General features: G+C 37.9%; 1 protein-coding gene across 1 annotated transcript in view; it reads left to right on the top strand.

The window, feature by feature from the left end:
* COL4A5 (collagen type IV alpha 5 chain) overlaps nt 1–23,682 on the top strand; it is a 260,346-nt gene that overhangs the window by 87,641 nt on the left and 149,023 nt on the right. The window contains exons 3-13 of the mRNA XM_089678281.1: nt 166–255; nt 3,685–3,729; nt 8,234–8,278; nt 8,458–8,520; nt 9,283–9,336; nt 11,929–11,955; nt 15,026–15,106; nt 19,980–20,042; nt 21,516–21,551; nt 21,644–21,685; nt 21,883–21,975. Of these exons, the coding sequence (XP_089534407.1) occupies nt 166–255; nt 3,685–3,729; nt 8,234–8,278; nt 8,458–8,520; nt 9,283–9,336; nt 11,929–11,955; nt 15,026–15,106; nt 19,980–20,042; nt 21,516–21,551; nt 21,644–21,685; nt 21,883–21,975 (639 nt within the window). The remainder of the gene's footprint in view (nt 1–165; nt 256–3,684; nt 3,730–8,233; nt 8,279–8,457; nt 8,521–9,282; nt 9,337–11,928; nt 11,956–15,025; nt 15,107–19,979; nt 20,043–21,515; nt 21,552–21,643; nt 21,686–21,882; nt 21,976–23,682) is intronic.

Below are 23,682 nucleotides of genomic sequence, written 5' to 3'. Positions count from 1 at the left end.
TTGAGTTGTTTTATTTTGTTTTATTTATTGCTTCACATTTACCACCACTTTAATATAATGCTATGCTTTGTATTTAGTATTCAAATCCAACTCTAGGCTATGTTGATGTTTTATTACGCAATGCTTTAAGTCTTTAATAACAATTGATGTTTGTCTTTCTGATAGGGTGAGAGGGGGCTTCCTGGATTAGAAGGACAGATTGGATTACCTGGATTTCCAGGACCTGAAGGACCACCTGGACTTCGGGGTCCAAAGGTAACTTAGCCTTTATTATTAGCCTTAATTTGTTTTATCTGAATAATAGTGGGTTGGTTCAATACAAGGGGCATTATATACTGATAGCCTGCAGCACTGATTGAGAGGGAATTTTCCAGCATGGCTAGAAGTAGGTTGACTCTTGTACAAACATAATGGCCACACATGAATTGAAATTTGGCCAGTTGCTGCTGAACTGGCAGAATTTTGATCCATCTATGGGCTGCTTTAGAAAGATGTCTATAATTACCTATTTTCAGCTTGCTCCAGTCCAGTCACATGATCCTCTTTGTGTCTGCAAGTGGCTCTGCAGGGGAGGGGAGTAAAACGTGAAATGGTATAATTACCCATCACCTTCCATTGTTGGCACTTCCTCCTCTCCCTTGCAGCTGCACTGGTTGACACAAGGGAGTGGGTTCACATGACTGGACTGGAGCAGCCTGAAAATAGGTAACTATATACATCTTTCTTACACATGTGTTAGGAGGGGGGAGTTTTATGAGTAGTTAGGGCTAAGCTGGAATTCAACTTTAAACAAGCAGTCTGACTGCAGGATTAAAATGCAAGTGTAAAGGTCTTTTTAAGTACTCTAGAGCACCAAATCTTAGGATGTTTTTTTATTCAGATATTAGCATTTCTTAGCAGTGTTGGGTAGGTCTGCCCCACTGCCCTTCGGTACCTTTTTTTGACTAATTAGGATGCCCACCATAAGGGTTGGCTGGCTGAAAGGTGTGAGGAATGGTGTGCCAGATCCTAATACTTCTAGGAAGTGTTGATATTTTCATATGAGAGCACACAAGGGTGCTTCAGAAGGTATCTATGGGCATGTGTAATGTTTTTAGCCTGTAGCAGGTTTAACTTGTCTAGGTTAGGGTCAGGTGTGCTTTAAAGCAACCTTTCCTTTTTCCACCAAGCAGTGCTTTCTTAAAGTATACCTGTTTCCAGACTATGGACATTAAATCATTTACATACAGTATTCTTAACAGTGTAAAAGAACTTTACAGCAAGCCATTCCTGACCTCTCTGTCTGCTTTTAATGTGAATTATTTATTTCTTAAAGGTCACAACAAAGGCTCTAAAGTCCAGTTTTTGAGCTCGTTCACACTGTGATTATTTGCGTTAATCTTCACTGGGTCAGTGCAGATCATCACAAGGGCACATAGAAAACAATTCTTTATATGTGCCCTAATCACACCAAAATGGAGTTGATGTGCAGTGCAGTGCCCTGTGAAAAATGCAGACTCTCTACATTCACCTGCAGCACAGCCCATCGCACAGCACTAAACCCTAAACCACAGAGCAGTATGCTGTAGTGCACTTTTTGACACTTCACAAAAGTTGGCAATAAGAGTAAACACCTAGGTGGATGCAGCATCGAACCACCACCTGCTATGCATAGGGAACTGAGCAATTAAACACTGCTGATCGCTCGCGTCTCCCCTCTGCTTTGAGCAGATAGTGACTGTCAGTCACCAGCTCTCTGCTTTGCCCCTCCAATGCTCACTGGAGCGCCAGGTTAGAGAGTGGAGAGGTTGGCTGGCTAAATCTCCCAGCAGTGCAGCAGAGAGGCTGAGCCAGCTGCAAGTCCAGGCTTCTGGGTGGATCCCAACCATATGGTCAAGATCTTTTCAGAGCCTGGACCAGCTCTGTGACATCAACTGACAGCAGGTTTTAGCCTGCTGTTGGCTGAAAACAGGCCACAGGAATGCAGAATGAACTGTACTCCTGTGATCCATAGGAGAAGACAGCCAAAAAAAGCTTTGGTTATCCTTCTCCTTTAAAGACTTTCTTTCTGTTTGAGTATGACTATGAAGTCATTCTGGCACTGAGAAATATAACCTTCTTTTCTCATAGAAGAATCCCCTGCCCATTTAATGTCTTGTCCATAAGAGTGATGTCCACTATGTGTGCTATTCCCTGGTCACTGGTCTTCCATATTTCCCACTGTATTTCTGATGTAATTACATCACCGCTCACTGCAGTGGGTAGACATAGAAGTTTCGGACTCCCAGTCTGAACCTTGCACTGTAACTGCATAATTTGACATGCCACAGTCTCACCTACATGCCCATCCATTCTGTACATTGATTCTCACATGATGAGATTTGTAGTTTCAGCGAGGGGGTCACATCGCTGCTTTTCAGAAACCTCTTCCCGGTTACTGGGAATTGATTAATCTTCCATGTAATGCAATGTTTTTTTTCTTTGTAATGAAAATGAACTATTGTTCATTCAGCTTTAATTAACTTTAAATACAGTTTTCTATGTCATCCAGAGCATTCATGCCAGCCCTCATACTTTTCAAATAACCTAATGTGAGTGTCACTATTTTGCCCCATTTCATCATTGCCAAATGCCAGATACAGCCTGTCCAAACCCCAGCACTTGTAGCTGATGACACTACACATGGTCAGCCATCTGTTTTATATATTACATCTGTTTTATATGGTACAGCACTTACATGTTATCCAGCATTTCTATGAGAGCGTGGTTAGCAAACACACAGAGCCAGAAATGAAGTTAAAGGATGTTTAGAAATAAATCAACTTTCTGCACACTTTGTCATGCCTCTGCAATGTTAACCCAGTGTGTGGTCAGGTGCAAAAGGTCCTCCTCCATCAATCTCTATAGAATTGTAAGAGTACTGGGTATATCACTGCACTGTGCTGTGCTAGGCTTGTCCCGTGTGTCCATTCTAAAGTGCAGCAATGATGTTGCTCACAAGATGGCAGTACAATCTACAATCATGTTGAAAGAGTGATACAGAACTATGGGATTGATTTATTAAAGTAGAGACTGTTTACTTTGCAAAGACAATAGCTACTTAACGTAAATGATGTTTGTCTTTGCTGACTTTAAATACCCATTGATGTGCAAAGGAAATAATAAACAAAAACAGAATTTGTCTGCAGATGTTTGGATGATTGAAGGGAATACAGCTTAATCATTCACTAAGCAAAGTTAATGTTGACTTTGTGAACAGTCTTCACTCCTTTATTCATCTCATTGACTTTGACATTGCCTCATTCTTTTATTTCTTATCACTGCAGATTTTTCTGTTATTTAAAGAGTCTTGATTTTCTTTTAATTGCCCTGCATCACTTTGCAGCATGACCTAGATTCAGCGTTTATTATCCATATCATGCACTGGTTTCTATGTCAAAATGTTATTGATTAATCATATTTTAAATATCTATATCAGATGATGAATAAAGTGAACTTGTAATTCAGTGCAATAATTTAATGACAATGTGTTTTTGTTTCTCAATCTTACATAAGGAAACATATCGTACCAGTAAGTAAGATAAACAAGTATATAAATAAAATGTATAATTGGCATGCATTGTATGTATAGTTTGAATAAATAATAAAACAAACTAGGTCATGATTGGTAACATCTAATACACATTCTGTTGCCTTCTTTGTTAGGGTGATGATGGACAACAAGGACCTATTGGACCCAAAGGAATAAGAGTATGTAATGTATACCTGTATTACTGACATTGTAAATTGAAATATCTTTCTGTGTATGTATATATAACTTACTTCTATAATGGGCTGTATATCCATCTGTGATATATAAAATCTATATTATTTGAGTTCCTGTCCTGAGATTATCCTTTACATAGCCGGCATTGGGATTTATGTGTCAGTTTTTGACAGGATGACCTGGTGTATGATATACTTTAGATCAGTGGTCTGAAAATGATAGTGGGCCTCAAGTGCAGCTCCTGACATGTGTTAAAGTGATAATAAACTCAAAGCCAAAAATGTAATATATTGAAGCTTACTAGTAATTAGATGTAGTGGCTGCAATCGCTTTTTTCCCACTGTTTTCATCTGCCCAGTAACACGCCTCCTGTATTGGAGTGCCTGCATGCTGGATGAAGGAGCACAGAGACACCTTTGAACAGCAGCATTTTCAGTCTGGGGTATAGAAGAGTGTGAGATGTACTAGTAGATTTAACTACACTAACATATTGATGCCAAACACCAGCTAATACTTTATAAGCAGTTAAGCAGTTACAGCAAACAGATTTGTTCCTTTTGGGATAAAGGTTTTACACAAATAAATAAATAATAGCTGATCATTGTCTAATTGATCAGTGTTAAATGACTTGTCTCAATCTTCTAACTGCTTCATCTGCAGCACAGCTTGTTCTGTTGAAAAACAACAGACTTGCTGGCAGGATCAACAGGTAAAAATAAAAGTAAGAAAGTCTAAAAAAGAATACTAATGCAGCCATCAAGCTACATCTGCAAGAGCTTGTTCTTTTGAAAAACAACAGACTTACTGACAGGATCACCAGATGAAAATAGAAGAAATCCTGAAAAGGAAAACAAATGCAACCACCACTGCTTATGTGTTTATTGCCACTTTAAGGCAGCCCATTGCCCCCCCCCCCCCCCCGATAATGGTCATTGGCATTGTTTTAAACCCCCTGGTGATTAGTAGCAGTGAAATTTAACCTCTGAACTTTGGGGGTTACTTAAAGCAGGGGTTACTTAAACCCAAAATTTTTTAGAAGTGGTGGCTGCATTTGTTCTCTTTTTTAGGATTTCTTGTTCGTCAGCTTTTATTAATTTATATAAAACCTTTATCCCAAAAGGGAAAAAAAACTGTTGATGTAACAGCCTATAAAGTGTGAACTGGAGTTTGGCTTCAATTTGTTAGTGTATTTAAATTTGATAGTACATCTAACACTCTCCTCAGCCAGATTAACAATGCTGCTGTCCATAGATGCCCCCTGTGCTCCTTCATCTTGAGTGTAGAGACTCTAATACAGGAGGTGTATTACTGGCCAGATTATCAGTAAATAAAAAGCTTAAAAAATATTACTAATGCAGCGACCACATCTAATGATTGGTAAGCTGCAATATTTTATATTTTTTATCTTGGGTTTAATATCACTTTAATCACATAGTCCCACACTGATGTCTCTGTCCCCAGGACTTTACAATAAAGGCTTTTTGAATGCAAATTAAAGAAGAGGAAAAAAAAATGAGCCAATGGTTGGCTTCTTCTGTTTTAGGTCAGGAGTTTCTCTTGTACTGTCAGGTAGAGATCATTCTACCTGTCAGTAGAGTCTTTATTACAGTGACAGGTGCTGAAACTCTGAGAATTTTTCAGCTTTTGGCAGACACTGCTCCTTTGGTGGCCAACAAGTGGAAGACCAAGCCCAGCACCTAGCAGACAGCACACAGAAATCCGGCGGGTAGTGTGTTGAGCACTAAGGCTTTAGATGGTTTAATGAGGAACCACATAAGAGCAATATTGGCATTAGAAATTAAGAGCGCCATGGCATTTCCCAAGCTATTTTGCTGCACAGGAAGCCTTTGCACTTTGTCTGACACTTACAAAACAGATGAAATCAGATGACGTTTAGTTGGAAGAACCTGTTACTAAATATCTCTTTGTAAGTGTCAAGGAAAAAAATATGCACTTAGCAAACATAAAACGGAATAAAATGGAGCAATCAAGAGCAGCTAATTATTAGGATTTACATACACTTATAGAAACATTGTCAGTAATTGTAACTCTCAAATTTTTGGGCTAAGTAGTGAATTCAAACTTCTGTCAGGCTTGGGCTCCATTTGCACCCCACTATGTGATTATGGCTGTCATTTATAACTATTAAGCAATATTATAACACTTTAGTAATTGTAACATACACTTTATTATAATGCTTTAGTCCCTTACTGCTCATCAGCATAGCAAAGCTGGCCATACATGGACAGAAATTCAGCTGGTTCAGCGGGGACCAGGCCAATTTTGATCCATGTATGGTCAGGGAGGTGGTACAGAAGATGATCTACCGTTCTACTTTTGTACAAACGCCCTGTTGGATTTTCCCCACTTGATTAGCGCTGCTGGTTATAGACAGCAGCGCTGATCAGTGTATTCTAAAAGGAGGGAAGTCGCCACACTGTCAGAATACAATAGCTTAGCGGGGAGGATTATCCCATCCACTTCAAATGTGTAGATGGGGAAATAAGATACATTTTTTTTTGTTAAATCTGCTGGTTGAACAAAAAACAAAATTGCCCATCTTAGAGCTGCCTTACAGGCACACCTTATTAAATAAATTCATATGCCTGTAAGTGAGTAAAAAAAAAGTGAAAGAAAAACGTTACCATAGCAAGCAATAGAGCAATATTTAGAGAAAAGTGTTGGGTAGTTTGCATTATCTATTTGCACACTTTAAACTGTAATATAGTAGTTTTAATTTTGTAGCTGCATCAATTTAAAGATGTGAAGTTACACTTGATAGACATAGTTCACGTAAAAATAACATCGATTGCTGAATAAATATTGGGTCATTTTATTTTGTATGCACAAAATGTTATTTGGAGGTTAATTCTTTTTTTTTAAATCAGGAAAAAGTTTATCGAGTAAAAAGAAAAGAGGAAACAAAACAGATCCACAAATGCATGGAAAAACCAATACACATTTATAGAACAATGGGGAAAAATGCAGATCTTCAAAATTATCAAATGCACATCACCATCAGCATTCTACAATCATCTCAAAATGCAAATTATAACAGATAAAGCGCATACAAAGACTGATCAGGTATCATTAGTGCCTCAAGCTAAGAAAGGAAAATGAAGCAATCAGGAGCAGCTAATTATTAGGGTTTACATACACTTATAGAATCATTGTCAGTAATTGTAACTCTCAAATTTTTTGGCAAGGTAGGGAATTCACACCATTGAGTGTTCATAAAAGTCTATCCATAACTAAATCAAGGGGTGACAAACCCAATACTGCAAACCAACTACCCCACACCTTCTCAAATTTCCCTTGCAAACCCTCTATGCTGAAATATTATATGCTCCAAGTGGAGGGTATTCCTCACATGATTGACCCACTTATTATGTTCTTATGTTATGTTCCCACTTAAGCTTCCTAGCCTGGAACAATGCTCTACACACCTCTGCCCTAGTAAAATCAGATAAATCAAAGTCATTAGTTAAATTTTAAAAGTTAGGCGTTACATTTTTAATACTTTATTATCCCATTATGGATTAGTTAATAATAAATAAATTAAAGACAAAGCTGAAAAGAAAGAACTGCTATGGTTATAAGATGGTTAAATTCAATTGTCACACTTTTAAATATAATGCATGTACCAGAATGCTTGGTTTATTAGTGCCTTGAAGCTGTGACAGCTTTATTCCCACAGTGATGTCTTGTCAACTGCCTAGTGATATAATTTTACACGTGTAGCACAGTTGTCATACCTGTACAGACAGGAATACTATGTCTGCAGATCAACAGTAAATGCCTCTACAAGCACAACTGTAATGGGCCTCTTGAGTGAAAGTGCTTTGCCTACACAGGACAAAGCAATGAGTTCACTTTAAAGCCAGCCTATGCAGAACCTATACTTATCTTTTCTGGCCCACCACAAAATTCCTTGCCAGGAGTTCCTAGTCAATACTAGTTAAAACTTACACATGGCTGAAGACTCTCTCCCCACCCCTATGTGATGGATCAAGTAGCCTGAACAAACCATTTCTAAGTACCAACATTGTCGTATGGGAGGAAGGGGGGTAAACCACATGCTCCCCCCATACTTGTGCTGGGTAGATTTTTATTTGCTCCCAGTGGAGAAAGGAGTGGGAAGGGAGTAAGTAGATGGGAAGTGAGTATAGGCTGACATAGGATATAAAAGTTAATCTTTTGTCGTGATCTGCTTGGGCAGAATTGGTCTTTTTGTCTAATCACATTCTGCCTGTCTTTCTCCTATGTGGCATTAAAGTGAAATAAATGATTTGTTAGATGTTGTTTAGCAACAAGAATTGTTCTTCCTTCAGTCACTTTGAATCATAAATTCTAAGATGTTTAGGCCTAAGCTTAGGCACTGTTGTGCTTCCTGCACCCATTCTAGATAAATTATTAACAAATATCATTATTGTGTTTAGAAAAGCATAAACATGACAATCAAATTTAATTCCACTACTCTGTTCACAGGGACCTCCAGGACTTCCAGGATTTCCAGGATCACCCGGATTGCCTGTAAGAACAAACACTCTTTTCTACTTTACTTCTAATTCCTCTTGTTTGTATGCTTATAATTCATTATGTGAACTTGTTTGGTGGGGTGAGGATATTGGGACACATTACCCTGTCACTGATAATGTTCACAGCTGTTCTGTGGGTAATATTTCACTTTTAGTATTACATTTCTTTTTCAGGGTTTGCCAGGTCAAGATGGAGCCCCTGGGCCTGCAGGTATCCCAGGATGCAATGGAACAAAGGTATAAGGCAAAGTGATGTTATTCTGGGTGTCATAGCTAACCCTAATGGGAAATGGAAGAACAAAGAGAAAACAGTAATGGATATAGTATACTGAATAGCGTTTTTAATAAGGCAGTAAAAAGTGTGGAGAACTGGATAAGGCCAGCAGATCAGTGAATATTGTTTTATGATATGAGCCCTTTGTACATTGGGTGCTGCTCTCTGCTTTATTAAATAATACAAAATCAGGCTGTTGTTTTACTCCCGCTCTTCTAACTACATGTCTGGGTCTTTATATGACCTTTACACAGGAAGAGGTTTTGTTGTTGGTGAACCAGTATTCACTCACCTCATGTTAATGTTTTTCAATATGTTCTCATGGACTTGAGTTGACATTTGCCCATTCCAGACGACTGTGTCATGGCTATAAGGTATTGGTAGACACTGTTAGCAGAAGATTGTTGAAGCAGATCGTAGCTACAAGGCCTACAGATTCTTCATACAGATTTTATCACTGTTGTTTTCACCTGATAAGATGGAGCCAACAGTATTTATTTATTGACCTGCAGTCAGATTCACTTTTGGAGGTCAGTCAGATGCCTGTCTGCAAATCCTGTTACTGTTTAGTGTCACCTTGGTGTCATGGGCACTTTGAGAATAATGGCTAGCATTTCATATTATTGGTTATAAAATCTATTATATGAATATAACGCACACTACATTATATAGTAAAGTTAATATACGTTATGATTATGTCTAACCTCCTAATACGCTATTTATAGGGAGAACGTGGCTTTCCAGGAAGTGCGGGTTTCCCAGGTCCACCAGGTCCCCAGGTAAGAACTGAATGTTATGTTCACTCTGTCCACTGAGATGTCCTGTCCTGCTTTTGTTTTTTTGTGTGTTTAATTTAAATGTGTATTCCTTTGATTCCTTTTTCACAAGTGAGTTTCTGTGTTGGATAACTGTATGAACAAATATATTTCGGGCCAAAATAGAAATCCATTTTGTTAAATAGTCATAAAGCTCCCTTTAGTCAAACCACATAAAGGCAATATTGGCATTAGAAATTAAAGACGCCATAGTGGTGTGGGAAACCGCACGTGATTCGGATAGGAATCACACCGCATTCCTGTTAAAATCTGTGATTCTTTGCAGTGCGTATTGAGCCATTCATTTTGTATGGTACAAATTGCACCGCACCCTTAGGAAAGGTCCATACACCTTTTTTTTCAAATTTGAATCAGATCGCATAGGTACGATCTGATTCACCCAATCGCACTGCGTTCTGTGAACCTTTTGGGGTGTCGTTAACTTAACATAGACACCGGCAGTGGTTCACATGAACTGAGCTTGATTCTGACAGGGTGAGGGAAACACACAGAATTCACTGTGAATCCCGCACCGCATCAGTGTGACCCGGACTTAAATAGACATTAGGAGACCGATTTAAAATGGAGAGCAAATACTGCTTTGAGCTCTTCCTTTGACTCCTGAGTATTAGTCCACACCATGGCCTTAATTTTACTTCCCATTCATTATATGTAGATTGCAGAGTGAAGCCTGCAACACAGAGATCTCTATACCTAATGCTGAATTGGAGAACTTTGTGATTGGTGGAGAGGCCGCTTTGACAAGCCATGTAACCGGGCTTCCTTCCCCCTACCTTTTTTCCCATCCATTTAATAGTACTCTGCTCAATTCAGAGCCCTGAGCCAAATATGAAAATCATGAAAAAATGCAGTTGCAAAAATTTAAAAGCTTTGAATTCTTCATATGATGTTGGTTATATACTGTAAAAAAAGAAGGTAAACCCTTGTAGTAGGTAGTTCAATGTACATGAGAATGTAATTAAACAGGTGAAGATAGCAAGTACAAAAAAAATACCCAATTACTGATTTCTTGAGACACAAGTGACCAGATATAGAGCCAACACTAGTTGAGTTGTGCCAAGTCATAATGTGCTTCTTAGCTCCTGATAAAGAGGGCTCTTTGTATAGCACCATAGAATTTCGTGTTATTTGTAAATGAAAGTCTTACTGTATCTTCTGCCTTGTTACAGAAATATTTAGATAGATCCCTTAAACTAGTGGTACAGGTAGTTCAGTGAAGACCTAGCAGCCATGTACTCAGAATAACCCATTTTCAGTGGCATTGCTTTCTTAGGCGCAAAGCTTTTGAATACAGTAGATATTAATTCATTAACTAAACTACCTATAGGTTTTAACGTGTTAATGTAATTTCTCAAGATGTTTTCTGATCTTTTTTAAACTTGCAGCTTTTATTAAAAGAATACCTACTGACTGCTGATCAAGGACCTTGCTCATCAGGATATCCCATCACACTTCATACTGGCACTAGACTGTCTTTATAGGGTGATGAGGCAACTAGGCCACTGCACCATTTGCAATACTCATTTAATATGTCTCCAGCCCACCTTGTTTTTGAGGAATATAATCCCTTTTAAATGTGCATAACTGAAGTGAGTGACACTTTTTATCATCCTAAAGAAATCCTGTGAAGTTTTGAAATGTTACATTAATTCGCTTACTTGAACTCTACAAATAAAACAGATTATAATCTTCAAGTACATGGTATGCTGCGACATTATATGAAGGAGGCTCTTATTCAGACATTTTTTGCTATAAAGTGACTTTTTTCTCCCAAACGCTCATCTATGTTGTCGCCTTGTTACATAAGACTCTGGTGGGGAATACAAGTGGCTGTGCCAACACACATTGAACACACATATCCACCACTGTCACCATTATTAAGCATATGTCAATGGTAAGGTGAGTGTATGTGGACAGAAAGTGGCTGAAAGGGGCTGGAAATGATCAGCAATACTGAGAAAAAAGAAAAGATTAAAACAAGGAGAACCTTAACAAAATATTTGGTTTATGATAAGCAGTACTTTCCCAATGTCAATGTTAGGGTTTATAATTTATACTTTCATTTTATATTTATAATACAGTATTGAATAAGGTATAATACATTCTGTTTTCCTAGTAATATAGAGTGCTTTTCATATTTAAATTTTGTTCAGAAGTTCCTTTTAAACTTTTATTGCCATTTTATTTTATTAAACTTTATCTGTTTCATAGCAGCTTTTATGGGCATATAATTAAATAATTATTTTGTTTCAGAATGCTTTGTGGTAGATTGTGTAGGACTCCTCTGTTTAGGATATAAACATTTGCACTGATTTACTACTAATCTCTGTGTCCAGTCGTGTGAAAAGCATCTGTACATGATTGGATATTCAAAGTGAACAAGAATGTGCTTTTCACACGATTGGATAATTTTAGTGAATATTCGCACAATTTTGAGGGTGAGATTCTCAGCTCCTTTAGCAAATCATATCTATCATATCTAATCGATATATACAGAATTGAGATGTTCAAATTAGTTTTCTCTGTTCTTTCCAGGGTCCTTCTGGATTTCCAGGTTTAAAAGTAAGTCACTTTATTTTTTTGTCAAAGACAGTTTTAGATTCCAATTTGCAAAGGAATGTTCACTTAGCTTAGTAAATGTAGTAAAAAATACACTTTCCAAAAATACTCAATTATGAATCAGTATTTTTTGTTTTACCATGGTCATATGATTGTAGTCAGCAGTTCTTCACTTCATTTACAGAACTAAATGAAAATTCCCTTGCAAAGTGACAATTCACTTTGGTAATAGAACATTCTTTAATCCATTAGCAAATCAAAGGGAGGAATATTTGTAATGTTTATACCAAAACACCAGGTAGGTCTACCATGACTCTAAACTGTCTATATTCTGCTTCTCTACTCAGTTTCACCCACATCAGTCTACAATTATACCTTATTGAACCGGGGTGTGGCACTCATAAAACAGAGAAAATGATAAGAAAAATTTTTAAATAGGTTTACATAACACTCAAAATGCTATACAGATCCACCCAAATTACTCACTGCCATTAATGAAGTTAATCATTGACATCCTTTATACAGGAGAAACATTTTTTAAATATGTTTCAAATTAGTTAATTATAGCAGTATGGGCCACTTTATAAAGCAGTGAATGTGACATTTACCAAAAATTCACTGCAGGTGAAATAATCACTTCAATTTATAACAAATGCACCAGTAAGATACACCTGCAGAGATTGCCACATACACTACTTTATAAATATACCCCTAAGTATAGAGAGTTAACAAACGGGAGAGTTTCTTGGTCCCATCGTCCTTCTGCCTTTTTTGGGGAGGGAAAAGTCCCGTATTGGCTGCCACACAGCACCTCTTCTTTAATTCCTTGGTGCCGGCGCCTCCTGGCCTTTTAAGGGGTTTGTGATGCCGGGAGGTGTGGTTTAGGGTTATGTGACCACCATGATTGGCTGTCACAGGGGTCACATGATCGTAAAGGTCCCGATTGCTACTTACCGTGAGGTGCTGCTAAATGTCCCAGAGGCGCGCAGGGCACACGATCTCAACACGTGTGTTTGCTTTGGGTACACAAAGTACGCATATTTCTGTACCGTCAGCACTAACAGGTTAAATCAATAATTTTAGAACACAATGCACAAGCAATGCACCACTGATATACTGAAGGTGATAAGATTTAGTCCAAGAACTATACAGCAGAGTTACAAAAAAGTTTCTCCTTTAATATGCTGTATAAATTATTCAAATGCAAGATCTGTTGTCACTATGGGGGAGATTTACTAAAACTGGTGCACTTAGAATCTGGTGCAGTTGTGCATGGTAACCAATCAGCTTCTAACTTCTGCTTGTTCAATTAAGCTTTGACAATAAAACCGGGAAGCTAGTTGGTTGCTTTGCAGTGCTGCGCCAGATATTGCATGCTCCAGTTTTAGTAAATCTCCCCCAATGTGTCCACATAAATGGTTTTATATAACTGTTTTATAAGATATATATACATTACTTTCTAGATTATGGTGAAAATTAGTTCACATTAGACAAATACGATAAAGAATAATATGAATCATATTTGTTTTACAACCTGCAACTTTGAAATGCAAAATGTTTGTTAGGCAAATTCTTGCTGCATCTGAGATAGCTGGACTGCTGGTGTATAGTAAGTCTCTTCAATTTGTGGCACTCAGAAAAGGAGTTTCAGTAAAATGGGACGGAATGCCCACTGAGGTCTTACACCATATGCAGATATTAAATACAATCAACTCTATACCTTTACAAAACAATTCCAATGAAAACTCAATTTTGTAAGAATACTGAAAAACTTTTACTAAAATGTTCATCCTTTCACACATGGGCAACACTGTGGCTAAGAGGTTAGTCCTTCTGCCTAGCAGCACTATGGTTGTCAGTTCAAATCCCAAGCATGGCACTACCTGCCTGGAGTTTGCATGTTCTCCTTGTTGGCTGCATGATTTTACTCTGGTTTCCTCCTACACTCCAAAGAACTGCTGGGAGGTTAATTGGCTCCTATCTCAATTGACCCTAGTATATGTTTGTAGGAATGTGAGTTAGGTTCCTTAGATTGTAAGCTCCTTGACGACAGGGACTGATGTGAATGTACAATATATTTTATATGTAAAGTGCTGCATAAATGATGGTGGTATATAAGCACCTGTAAAAAATAAACATGCTAATGATAAGACTTTATGACAACCTCCACTATCCTCCCTTATGCAGCCAATCTATAATTACATCCAGACTCCAGAGAAATCCATTAATTCATATCTTCATTCCCAACACCAATCACTGCTGTACTCCTAGCTCTGCCAAACTCCTCTGCTCTCATGCAGAAAGCCGGTTATGATGCCGCAGTCCCTCCCAACAGCTGTTTGGTACAGCATTGTTGATGAATCCGGGGAATCCAGTGCCATACATCTTAACATAAGGACACATTCTGAATGGTGATGCAGTCAATCGCTCTTCGCGTGTGGCAGAGCAGCTTACACATGTGGCTACACCCAACTTCCACAATATGTATTCTTGATATATTATGCAGAGAAGGAAAAGAAGCACAGTATAACATTTTAAGAGAACACATTCTGACTTTTACACAGCTTAGTTTCCTGGACATAATTAGCATTACACTGACTTTACTGCCTGACCAGAATTCTACTTTAAAAACTTATATTTACAACTCTTAACACCTCTGCTAATAAAAACTGTGTTAAAATGGAATGACAGTACTTGCTGACCCTCCTGCTATTGTTTGGAGAAATGCTTGTCAAATTGGTTTAATACTTCCTGATCACTGACCTGAAACTAGTATGCAGATCTTGTGTTCTGACTTCAAAGTGACTAGAAAGCAAAGAACAGCCAGGCAAGAAGCATTTATTAAAGGAGGTCAGCAATGTAAAGCGCTAAGCAAACTGTTGGCGCTATATAAATCCTGTATAATAATAATAATAATGACCAGCCACAACCACAAGCTCCTATGTCAGGTTAAATTGTAGAAATGCTTGACTTGCCATTTACATTTCAGCCACCAGAGGTCAGGCATTTACCATATCTTGAGAAAATGTGCCCAGTTGTGTACATCCTGATGCATTTTTTATGTGTCCTCTAGGGGGAGCCAGGAGACGGTATTTCTGTGTCACAGCCAGGGCTGAAAGGTGATACTGGACTACCAGGTCTTCCAGGTTTACCAGTAAGTTTTTATATGGCCTTTCTTCCAGATAACTCATATCTTTTACATATTTTATTGTTAAATAATATGCTGTTATGTACAAAAACAATATTTGAATATGACAGTATCTGCTTGCTGTGAATTAAACACGTATTCCAAATTAAGTTTATAGAATTATATTTATACATTGTGTTAGAAACAGTTTTTTTTTCTTTATGTTTCTTAGGAACAAGAATATTAACCACTATGTTACAGAAAAATGTTTTTTTTTAATGTATGTACTTTGTATAATGTATTATTTTTTGTTATATTGCACATTTCATTTAAGTTGTTCATATTGTTGCACTTCACTTTAAATTATTTTTACTTTAGAAAAATGTATGTATTGCAGAATCTTTGTAATACTGACACTAGTAGAGATATCATCTTGTAATAGCAGCACCAGCAAAGCTCTAAACAGGAAAAGATTTGTGTTAAAAAATAAAAATTCTAAAAAAAAGAGCCTGTATCACATTTTTGGTCTTTACATGATTTGCACCAAAAAATATAATTTGGGAGTGGTCTTAAATTGGTCACATCAGATTAATTTACTTTTTATTTACAGGAACACTAGCTATAGTGTACTGTTTTCAAATATTTTGCATCCTTTTAACTTTATAATGTTAAGAGAATATTATTGAAAATAATACCTCCAAAGGAAAGCATTGTTTTTCCCAAAAAGTTTTATATATCACAAATAAAAACAAAGTTATCGGTAGCTGGGTAGGTCTGTAGATGAATATTAAAAATTGCTGTGTGCCATAAGGGTTATAGAGGTTCAGGAGCTGACATTGCCTCTGGGGCAGGCATATTGTATAAGTGTCTCCAGTGTTCAGGTATTTAGTAGCATATAGAACTCCATGTAGCTAGTATGCATATTTCCTCAATGATGTGGGAGATTTAGATAGAAGGCATCACAACTATTTGTTTTTTACATATACTACAGCAACAAGAGTAGGAATTAAAGTCATTTTGATTTTGTCCACAGTACTGTGATCTTGCTTTATATGTGGCATTTTGGAATATAGCTTGTTTTCCTTCTGCTACAATCACAACAGTACAGCAACCTGCACTGTCAGATGACATTAATAGCAAGCAAAAATAGTAAAGTCCAATTCAACTTTCTGTTTCAATAAGCTAAATACATTGCAGAGTGTACTCAGTCCTCTAGGTTGTTTTATTTAGAAAGAAACCACAGCCTCAGTAGAAAAGCCTGTCCCCAGCCAGCAAGCAGCAGAGTGCAAGCACCCAGCACAGCCCCTGCTAACTCAGAGTCATAGCTCTCCAATCAGTGGGAAGCATGAACATTCCATATTGCAGAGCTATAGGTCTGACTGGATAGGGGGTGTGTCTGACTTCTGCAATGAGACCACTGCTTCCCCACAGAGCAAGGATTCCACTCTGCAGCTTCTGGCAGGGGACAGGCTTTTCTATTTAGCCTTAGAAAGAAAACAAACCAGAAGACATTGACCCCTGGTTCACTTATATGCGGCCGCGCATTAGAACTAATGGCCCCCGCCCGCGGGTCTGCATTCCTCTGTGCGGGTGGTCCGGCTGCATGGTTTTTCGTGCTGATCCACATCTGCACCACCTAGCCTGAACATCTGTTGTTTTGATATACCTGGAATGCATATGGCTGATTGATCAGTTGGGCTTTAATGTGCATAAACTGTTGGCACTATATAAATCCTGTATTATAATAATAATAACCACTTGTCGACTGGCCCATAGCAGATGTACTGCTACAGGGTGGCCGCACTGTGCAATATCACATAAATATACCTGATTTTGCAATTCCAGGAAGGGGGGCTCGCGCCACCCTACCCGCGCTGTTATTGGCTCCTGAAGATGTCACTCTCCAAGTCCCGGTACTCGGTGATTGGTGGAGCAGCTGACAGGGGAGAGATCTGAGTGTAAACAACAGAGATCTCTCTCCTGTCAGTGGGGACGTGCTGCTTTCTATCTCTCTGCAGAGCATGTTCCCTAGTAAAACAGCACACAGTAAGCACAAAACAGTACACAGTTAACCCTTTGATCGCCCCAGATGTTAACCCTTTCCTGCCCAGTGTAAATAGTATAGTGCCAGTGCTTCGTATTAGGACTGATCATTGTTTTAGGGTCACTGGGGATATCAGTGGCAGATAAGTCATTTCCCACCCAGTGTACCCAGTTAGTGTCAGAATGCCCGCCGCTGTCCCGCAGTCCTGCTATATGTCTCTGATTGCCGCCATTACTAGTATAAAATAAATAAATAAAAATTCCAGTATATATACCACCATCTGTAGACAATAGCTTTCACGTAAACCAATTAATATACACTTATTGGTATTTTTATTACCAAAGACAGGTAGCAGAATACATTTTGGTCTAAATGTATGAAGCAATTTAATTTTTTAATTTTTTTATTGGATATGTTTTATAGCAAATAGTCAAAAATATACATTTTTTTTTCAAAATTGGTTTTTTTTTGTTTATAGCGCAAAAAATAAAAAATGCAGAGTTGATCAAATACCACTAGAAGAAAGCTCTATTTGTGGGAAAAAAGACAAAAATATAATTTATCTACAGTGTAGGATGACCACGCAATTGTCAGTTAAAGTAACGCAGCGCTGTTTTGCAAATAATGGCCTGGTCATGAAGGGGGAAAAATCTTCCGGAGGTCAAGTGGATAATCTAATATTACAATAAAATGAACAATGGAAATCAGAAATAAGCTGATATTGTTTATATTGTTATAACAAGTGTTTACATATACAGTGCCTTGAAAAAGTATTCAAACCCCTTAAATTTTCCACATTTTGTCATGTTACAACCAAAAACGGAAATGTATTTTATTGGGATTTTATGTAATAGACCAACACAAAGTGGCACATAATTGTGAAGTGGAAGAAAAATGATAAAAGGTTTTCAATATTTTTTACAAACAAATATCTGAAATGTGTGGAGTTGTATTTAGCCCCCTTTACTCTGATACTAAAATCTAATGGAACCAATTGCCTTCAGAAGCCACCTAATTATTAAATAGAGTCCACCTGTATGTAATTTAATCTCAGTATAAATACAGCTCCTCTGTGAAGTCCTCAGAGATTTGTTAGAGGACATTAGTGAACAAACAGCATCATGAAGGCCAAGGAACACACCAGACAGGACAGGGATAAAGTTGTGGAGAAGTTTAATGCAGGGTTGGGTTATAAAAAATATCCCAAGCTTTGAACATCTCATGGAGCACTGTTCAATACATCAATCGAAAATGGAAAGAGTATGGCACAACTGCAAACCTGCCAAGACATGGCCATCCATCTAAACTGACAGACCGAGCAAGGAGAGCATGAATCAGAAAAGCAGCCAAGAAGGCCATGGTAGCTCTGAAGTAGCTGCAGAGATCCACAGCTCAGGTGGGAGAATCTGTCCAGAGGACAACTATTAGTCGTGTACGCCACCAATCTGGCCTTTATGGAAGAGTGGCAAGAAGAAAGCCATTGTTGATAGAAAGCCATAAGAAGTCCCATTTGCAGTTTGCAAGAAGTCATGTGGGGGACACAGCAAACATGGAAGAAGGTGCTCTGGTCAGATGAGAGCAAAATTTACCTTTTTGGCCTAAAAGCAAAACACTATGTGTGACGGAAAAATAACACTGCACATCACCCTGAACAAACCATCCCCACTGTGAAACTTGGTGGTGGCAACATCATGTTGTGGGCATGCTTTTCTTCAGCAGGGACAGGGAAGCTGGTCAGAGTTGATGGGAAGATTCAGCCAAATACAGGACAATCTTAGAAGAAAACCTGTTAGAGTCTGCAAAAGACTTGAGACTGAGGCGGAGGTTCACCTTTCGGAAGGACAACGACCCTAAACATACAGCCAGAGCTACAATGGAATGGTTTAGATCAAAGCATATTAATTTGTTAGAATGACCCAAAGTCCAACTTGAGAATCTGTGGCAAGACTTGAAAATTGCTGTTCACAGACGCTCTCCATCCAATCTGACAGAACTTGAGCTATTTTGCAAAGAAGAACGGGGAAATATTTCACTCTCTAGATGTTCAAAGCTGGTAGAGACATCCCCAAAAAGACTTGCAGCTGTAATTGCAGTGAAAGGTGGTTCTACAAAGTATTGACTCAGTGGGGCTGCATAGAAATGCACACCACATTTTTCACATATTTATTTGTAAAAAAAAATTTATAAAGCATTTATCATTTTTCTTCCACTTCACAATTATGTGCCACTTTGTGTTGGTCTATCACATAAAATCCCAATAAAATACATTTACATTTTGGGTTTTAACATGACAAAATGTGGAAAATTTCAAGGGGTATGAATACTTTTTCAAGGCATTGTTTTTCTGTATAAGAATCATGTCTTTAAAAAAGACATTGAGCTTTCATTAAAAATAATGCTGGAAAACAAACCCAGTGTGACTAAACTATGACTGTGAGTTAGTAATCAGCTTTTTATTAAAGGTTTGGTCTTCGTATATTACAATACGCAAAGATAATTCTTGGTTGTACTGCCTTTCCAAATATATTCATATGATTCTTAATCAGACTGTCTGGTGGTCAGCCTGTGCTTAGGCAATGCTTACATAAGGAATATTCAAGATGAACTGGATCTGAACTTCTGTTTTGCAGTAAGGAGCCCTTAATTCAGTGCCATGTTGCACATTATCCATTTTTTTGTAGACATGTCACTGATTATCTCTACATTAATGTGTGATTCCTTTGTGAATGTCTGCAAGCAGACCAAAGCAAACCAATATCATGGGATAAATAACTCACAGCTCGATACTTCCTCATTATCATGTTCTGTATTTCTTTGATCATCTTAATTCTATGAAACTTCTGTCATTTTTTTCAGGGTTTGCTGGGTCCCCCAGGAATACAGGGTCCGTCTGGGCGTCCAGGACCTGCAGGTTTACCGGTATGATTTGTACTTTCGAAATAAGTATATATTACATATAAGCACACAATAACAATTTATATGTATATATATATATATATATATATATATATATATGTATATATATATATATATATATATATATATATATATATAAAATGAGTGTGCTAACAAAGAAAGCTTCTATTTTATTGATCCCCTTTAATCCCTACACATAGTGGTGTTGATTTACCAACTGAGTAGAAGCTGCTCACTTTTCAAAGTTAATGTTAGCAAATAAGGTGAAGCTGTGCCCTTTGAATACCCAATCATATACAAGGGAGGTTTAAAAAATATGAGTTTTCTTTATGATGGGGTATATCTCACATTACTGGTTATTTAAAGTGAATACAGCTTCACTTTATTCACAAGCATTCATTTTGCAAAGTAAATAGCCTGTATTGCTTTAGAAAATAAACTTGACTGTTTACATACATGTTGGCCAATAGTAGCCAGCCACATATAGCCTATACTATGTATTATAGGCCAGGGTCGGACTGACAACTCATGGACCCCCGGGCAATAGGGGATCATGGGGCCCCTGTGTCCTCACCCACACTCAAACCACACCCAAAAAAGCCTATGAATGGTACCAGGGGCATCTCATGGGGCCCCCTACTGATCGCAGGCCCTCAGGCAGTGCCCGAATGGTCAGTCCACCCCTGGTATAGCCTATACTCCTTTAGTAAATCAACCTCAGTGCATAGCCAAATTAAAGGTCAAGTTCATCTTTCGTAACATGTTGCATGTTACACCCATATTCAGGGTGTAACATCAACATGTTGCGAACAGACTGGCCCCCACTCCTCTCCAGGCCCCCATTGTGACAGCTAGTGGGGGATCTTCCCCTCCTTGCTAGCTGTCACAATTTAAAAAAAAAATGAGAACACTATAAGTTCCGACAGCCTTTGCGACTGTTGGCTTGTTTTCTCAATGAACTACCACAGCGCTGTGGATCACCGTGGTAGTTCATTGAGGGTTCCTGTCAGTAGGTATCTGCTTGACTGTAAAGGATGTACAGGCACACAGATACACTGACAGGTCTGCAGAAGACCTGCATGGCACCAGCGATCTGCTGATTACTGGTGCAATGCTTTAGAGGCTCCAGAAACAAAAAATAATAAATGCACATTTGTTTACCTGCAAAAAAATGTGTATTTATAAAATTTTTGTAACAAATTTTACTTATTCTTTAAGACACTAATGTGGGTTCCACCTGTCACTGAGGTACTTATTAATGTACCACTGTCTTTTTTTCTGTTACTGTGTTATAATGGAATAAAAGGATAAAACCTGTATGCATACATTGAAAGCCTGCCCTTATCAAAGGCTTACAAATATAAATGATCGTTATAATGTCTTGAATAATCTAACACAGTGAAATTGCCATTAGACACATTTGTGGATCAATTACTGTTGCAATTATTGCATGGTGATAATTGGTTTCTTTTTTAGGGACCACCAGGACCACCTGGAATTCCAGGACCGAAGGTGAATGCAGTCATAATACTGTACATCGTAAATTTCATCTTCCTCATATATTGTTTTATATCAGTAACTCCTTTTTTATCTAACTTTCTTAGGGTAACATGGGCCTAAATTTCCAAGGATCAAAGGGAGAAAAGGTATTTTTGTCTGCACTTATCATGACTATTTTTTCATTTTACGTGTCATTTATGGGTATCACAAGTCAATCCCATGGAACAATTTGTTTCTCAAATGTTTAATCTTGTTTGTAGTACATGTAGGCTGACCTCATTGCTACTTTTTTGGTGAAGACATTCTTGTTTTGCAAGCTTTCAGTTTAACAAACTCATTTTAGGGTGATCCAGGCCTACAGGGACCACCTGGACCTCCAGGACAATCAACAGAGCAGAAGGAACCGGGGGATAGTCAAGTTCAGAAAGGGGAAAAGGTATCTGATATTCCATACATATACATTGTTAAGTGATTTTATTACTGTCACAAATCCAGTTTATCATGAAAAGGAAATGGTCAAACCAATGATGTAATGTTCCTGTTCTCTGCAATGCATATTTTGTTTTGTAGCTCTTGAAATTCAATACATTTTCTTAAAGAAGAGAAAATAGTCAAATGCACTAGCAATACTTTCACTGAAAAGAAATTCAAAAAGATGAGTAGGTTTAGATATAAACAATTAAAGTTTTATGCAAATGTTGATTTTCTGGTCAGCTTGGTACCACTCATTTCAAACCTATTGAGCTTCCCTTTTGGACTTTTTGCGTGCTTGGCTGGCTCACTAATCGACAGGGGAGAGATGGGATTGGGAAACAAGGCTTGACTTTTCCTGGAAAGTCATAATGTAAATATAACAGGTTGCAGTTTGCACTAAGGGATCACTGACTCCAAATGCAGTTGGATGCAACTTTGACTGCATTCCAGCTGCATAGACTTTCCTAGTTTACACCATTACAGTGCAGTGACAAAATGTACAGATGCTGCATTTTTCCACACTGCAAACACACAAAAATGCATGCAAATGCCTGTAAGCATGTGCAAATACATCACAGTGCACATAAAGTCCAAAGGTATAAAAAGGAAGTGACCTCATAGGACAAATGCGGATGGAAAAACACATGTCAAATGCATGAAACCATTTTTGGCCATCGCGGCTATTCTGTTCGTGATTTGAAACGCCCTAATGTGAATGGAGCCTTAGTAAATCTATCCCAAAGTGAGTTAAGACCAGTAACTTTTATGCTATTTCAGCTGTTGTGGAATTGTAGAGCAAGAGTGTTAGGGCCTGTATCAGTGGAAACATTTTTAAAAACATTTGGGATCATTCAAATTTCATTAACAGTTGCATTTGCCCTGATTCAAGTGTGTTGTGCATCCCCATGGAAATGCAAAACTTGCTTGAAACAAAACAAGCTGACAAAGGCTCTTACTTTCTTTTGGTAGAAGCACTTTAAGAGTGGTTCTGCCCGTGATTTGAAACGCCCTAATGTAAATGGAGCCTTAGTAAATCTACCCCCAAGTGTGTTAAGACCAGTAACGTTTATGCTATTTTCAGCTTATTTAAAAATTATCAAGGTTTTGCAAAAAGAATTCCACAATGTGTTCATGTTTATAGAAGACCTTACATGTAACTTGATTTACCTAAAACTTTCAGGGGCTTTTAGATACTAATTATCCTCCTGAAAAGAGACTCTAGGAAAATAAAATTAACCAACTGTATACCTATAGTTGATCTTTGGGAATTTTTACATTCTGAATGTTGATAGCAGCTTCCCATATATGGTACTATGTAACTTATGTTTACTGGCCTTAAACCATACTTTATATAAATCTTTTCAACTTGGAAAGTTCTGGTCAGATGACCCTTTTGGCCAGTACTTAGCACATCATTGGTCAGTTTAGAGAAGGGATAAAGTAAGATGCATATGTCATTTTAGCAGGAAGCTACACTTCTCAAAGTAGATAACCTTGGTGGATAAGATAAGATAAATACTTTATTGTCCTTGCAATGCAAATGACAATGAAATTCTATAAAAAACTCCACACATTTATGAAACATATAACAACCTGAACATACGCACATGTAAACATTACGCCCCCCATATAAAAACCTAAAGGAACCCCTACCACAGCAACAAACCAA

This window comes from Staurois parvus, unplaced genomic scaffold (assembly GCF_062004578.1).
Source record: "Staurois parvus isolate SC_StPar_1 unplaced genomic scaffold, SC_StPar_1.0 ptg000202l, whole genome shotgun sequence".
Classification (NCBI taxonomy): domain Eukaryota; kingdom Metazoa; phylum Chordata; class Amphibia; order Anura; family Ranidae; genus Staurois; species Staurois parvus.
Note: the sequence above shows the minus strand (reverse complement) of the source record. Positions and strands in the feature narration are given on the sequence as shown.